Here is a 3,122-nt window from a genome sequence, read left to right on the forward strand (position 1 = left end):
ACAGGGACAGGGATGGGACAGGGACAGGGATGGGACAGGGACAGGGACAGGGATGGGGACAGGGGCAGGGACGGGTGAGACAGGGACAGAATCAGAGGCAAGGAAAGGAATGGGGACAGGGACAGGGTCAGGATCAGTGGCAAGGGCAAGGAAAGGGATGGGGAGGGGGACAGGGTGGGAGGCAGGGACATGATCAGAGTCAGGATTAGGGTCAGGGATGGAGACAGGGAGGGAGACAAGGACAGAGTCAGGATCAAGGACAGGGACAAGGTGGGGATGAGGGACAGGGACACAACCAGGGTCATGGACAGGGACACAACCAGGGTCATGGTCAGGGATGGGGACAGGGGCAGGTTCAGGATTGGGGCAGGATCAGGGTCAAGTTTAGGAGCAGGGACACAGTGAGGACAGGGACAGGGTCACCACGGAGCAGGGGCGGGACAAGGACCCACCTGGAGCTGGAAGCAGCCGAGCATGAGGAGGAAGACGAGGGTGAGGCAGGCGAGGCAGACGGGCAGGCTGACCAGGCACTGGAAGAGCAGCCGCTTCCAGGGTGGGTAATAAAACTCCTCAGCGCTGGTCACGGGGCTGATCCTCTTAATGCCCTAATTGTGTGTGGGGGGGGACAACGAGCTGTGACCCCCCTTCCCTCTGGGACCCCAGTGCTGGTGGGAGCCCTGGGAACCCCCTTCCCTCCCCTTCCCCTCACCCTGAACTGGGGCCGGGGCTCCTCGATGGACTCGGGGGGGGTGTCCAGGGTCCCCCACTTGTAGGCGAACTCGGCCCCCCGGCGCTTCCACTCCTCCAGGAACAGGGTGGCCCAGATGACGTTGAAGATGGCAAAGACCACGCAGGAGATGTCCTGGCTGGTCTGAGGGACGGAGGGAACCAACTGCACCGGGGTTGGTCCCCTCCAGTCCCCGGCACCCCCTCCCCCAGCCCAGCCCTGGGGAGCTGCAGGGTGCTCCCCCCGCCCACCCCACACCCGTGGGCTTGGCAGCCCCCCCAGCTCAGCAGCAACGCCAGGACTGAAGGACTACGGGGAAAATCTGGAGTGAGGAGGGATGGAAACCCACAAGGAGAGATGGAAACCCATAAGGAGGGGTGGAAACCCACAACGAGAGATGGAAACCCACATGGAGGGAGGGAAACCCACAAGGAGGGATGGAAACCCATAAGGAGGGGTGGAAACCCATAAGGAGAGATGGAAACTCACGAGAGATGGAAACCCACAAGGAGGGGCTCAAAACCCCCGAGGAAGGGTGAAAACCCTGCCATGACCCCCCCAGGCACCGAGCCCATCTCCTGCCCCCCCTCACCTGGTCACTCTCGGTGAAGGTGTAGAGGATGGAGCCGAAGACAGCGGGATACACCATGGCCGAGGTGTAGAAGCCCAGCCAGGCGAAGTACATGGCGATTTTCACCCCAAAATAGTCACAGATGTCATCTGGGGGGGACGGTGGGGGGAGACAAGGGGGGTGTGAGCGGGGCTGGGACCCCCAGACCCCTCTTTTGTGACCCCCCTGATGTCTCACCGAGGGGCTGGGCCTCGCACACCGCCTGCACCCAGGACTTCATCAGCCGCTTGAGGATCCTCTGCTCGTGCAGCGGGAAAACCTGCTGGATGACCCCCCGGGCCGCCAGCTCCGGGACTGCAGCGGGGACACGGAGTCGGGGACAGCAGGGACACTGCCAGTCCCACCCCCTAAACCCCCCCCGGGACCCCACACAGCCCTGGTGGCGTTGGGGTTGGGGCAGGGACAATGGGGTGACCGTGGCGGGTCAGGGCTCTGTGCCCACCGTGTGCCCCCCACCCTGCTGGCACACGGGCACGGGGAGGGGGACACGGGGTGACAGGGGACCCTTGGTGGGCTGGTGGCCCCTGGGGCCTCCAGGGCACAGCCCTGTGGGCAGGGGGAGCATGGCAGTGGGGGGGGTGCTGCTGTGCTATGCCGGTGCCAAGCAGTGCCATGGAAGTGCCATGGAAGTGTCGTGGAGCTGCCCTGTGGTGCCCTGGAAGTGCCATGGAGGTGCCCTGTGGTGCCCTGTGGTACTCACTGATGGGCTGTCCCTCGAGGAAGTGGATGTTGTGCAGGGCCTCTCCCTGCTTGGCCCGTAGGTTCTCCAGCCAGTACCTGATGATGTTTTGCCGTTCCTGTGGCACCACGGAGGCTTCAGATCCCAGGGATGGTCCCGATCCCTGTCCCTGTCCTGTCCCCTCCCTGTCCTGCCTTGTCCCCAGCTCAGGGGGTGGCTGGGTCAGTCTCCAGCTGGGATGGGGCTCCCTAATTCCCTGGGGAGGGGGAGAGGACCTGCCTTCCCTGCCCTATGTCCCTGCATCCCTGCGTTCCTACATCCCCAAATCCCTGCATTCCTACATCCCCAAATCTCTGCATCTCTACATTCCTACATTCCCATATCCCTGCATCCCTTCGTTCCTACATCCCCAAATCCCTGACCCTGCATTCCTACATCCCCAAATCCCTGCATTCCTATATCCTCAAATCCCTGCATTCCTACATCCCCAAATCCCTGCATCCCTGCGTTCCTACATCCCCAAATCCCTGCATCTGTGCATTCCTACATCCCCATATCCCTGCATCCCTACCCGGCATCCCCATATCCCTGCATCCCTGCCCGGCATCCCCACATCCCTGTACCCCTGTATCCTTGCCCATCACCCCTGCATCCCTGCTCAACATCCCCCAGACCCCTGTATCCCCACCTCCTTGCCCCACATCCCTGTATCCCTGCCAAGAATCCCCGTATCCCCACACCCCTGCATTCCCATATCCCCGCCCGGCACCCCCCGTATCCCTCCCCGTGCCCCCCCCGTCCCCGCGCCGTCCCACCTGAGAGGTGAAGAAGTAGAGCTCGTTCTCGATGTTCTCGTAGATGTAATCCTCCTCGCACGAGAAGCTCCTCATCCCGCCCCCAAACTCCGCCTTCACCGGCTTCCGCAGCCCGATCTCGTCCGCCCCCCGCAGCAAACTGGGGACAGGGACACGGCTGGGACACGGCTGGGACACGGCCGAGGGGACACGGCCGAGGGGACATGGCTGGGGACATGACCCAGGGGGCATGGCTGGGGGGACGTAGCTGAGGGGACAGGGATGGGGGGA

At 63.3% G+C, this 3,122-nt stretch overlaps 1 protein-coding gene across 2 annotated transcripts in view; it reads right to left on the minus strand.

Annotated features, from left to right (window-relative positions):
- Positions 1-404: 404 nt before the first annotated feature.
- LOC113963041 (anoctamin-8-like) overlaps positions 405-3,122 on the minus strand; it is a 6,875-nt gene continuing 4,157 nt past the window's right edge. The window contains exons 4-9 of one of the 2 annotated variants that reach the window (XM_027673830.1): positions 2,853-2,991; positions 2,059-2,155; positions 1,536-1,652; positions 1,320-1,447; positions 710-871; positions 405-605 (exon numbers count right to left, since the gene is read on the minus strand). In XM_027673830.1, coding sequence (XP_027529631.1) covers positions 420-605; positions 710-871; positions 1,320-1,447; positions 1,536-1,652; positions 2,059-2,155; positions 2,853-2,991 — 829 coding nt within the window. In that variant the 3' untranslated portion in view covers positions 405-419. Of the gene's footprint in view, positions 606-709; positions 893-1,319; positions 1,448-1,535; positions 1,653-2,058; positions 2,156-2,852; positions 2,992-3,122 lie in introns of both variants that reach the window. The other variant, XM_027673829.1, reaches the window with a different exon arrangement.

Source organism: Neopelma chrysocephalum, unplaced genomic scaffold (assembly GCF_003984885.1).
Source record: "Neopelma chrysocephalum unplaced genomic scaffold, ASM398488v2 Primary Assembly neopelma1_187692, whole genome shotgun sequence".
NCBI classification, from domain to species: domain Eukaryota; kingdom Metazoa; phylum Chordata; class Aves; order Passeriformes; family Pipridae; genus Neopelma; species Neopelma chrysocephalum.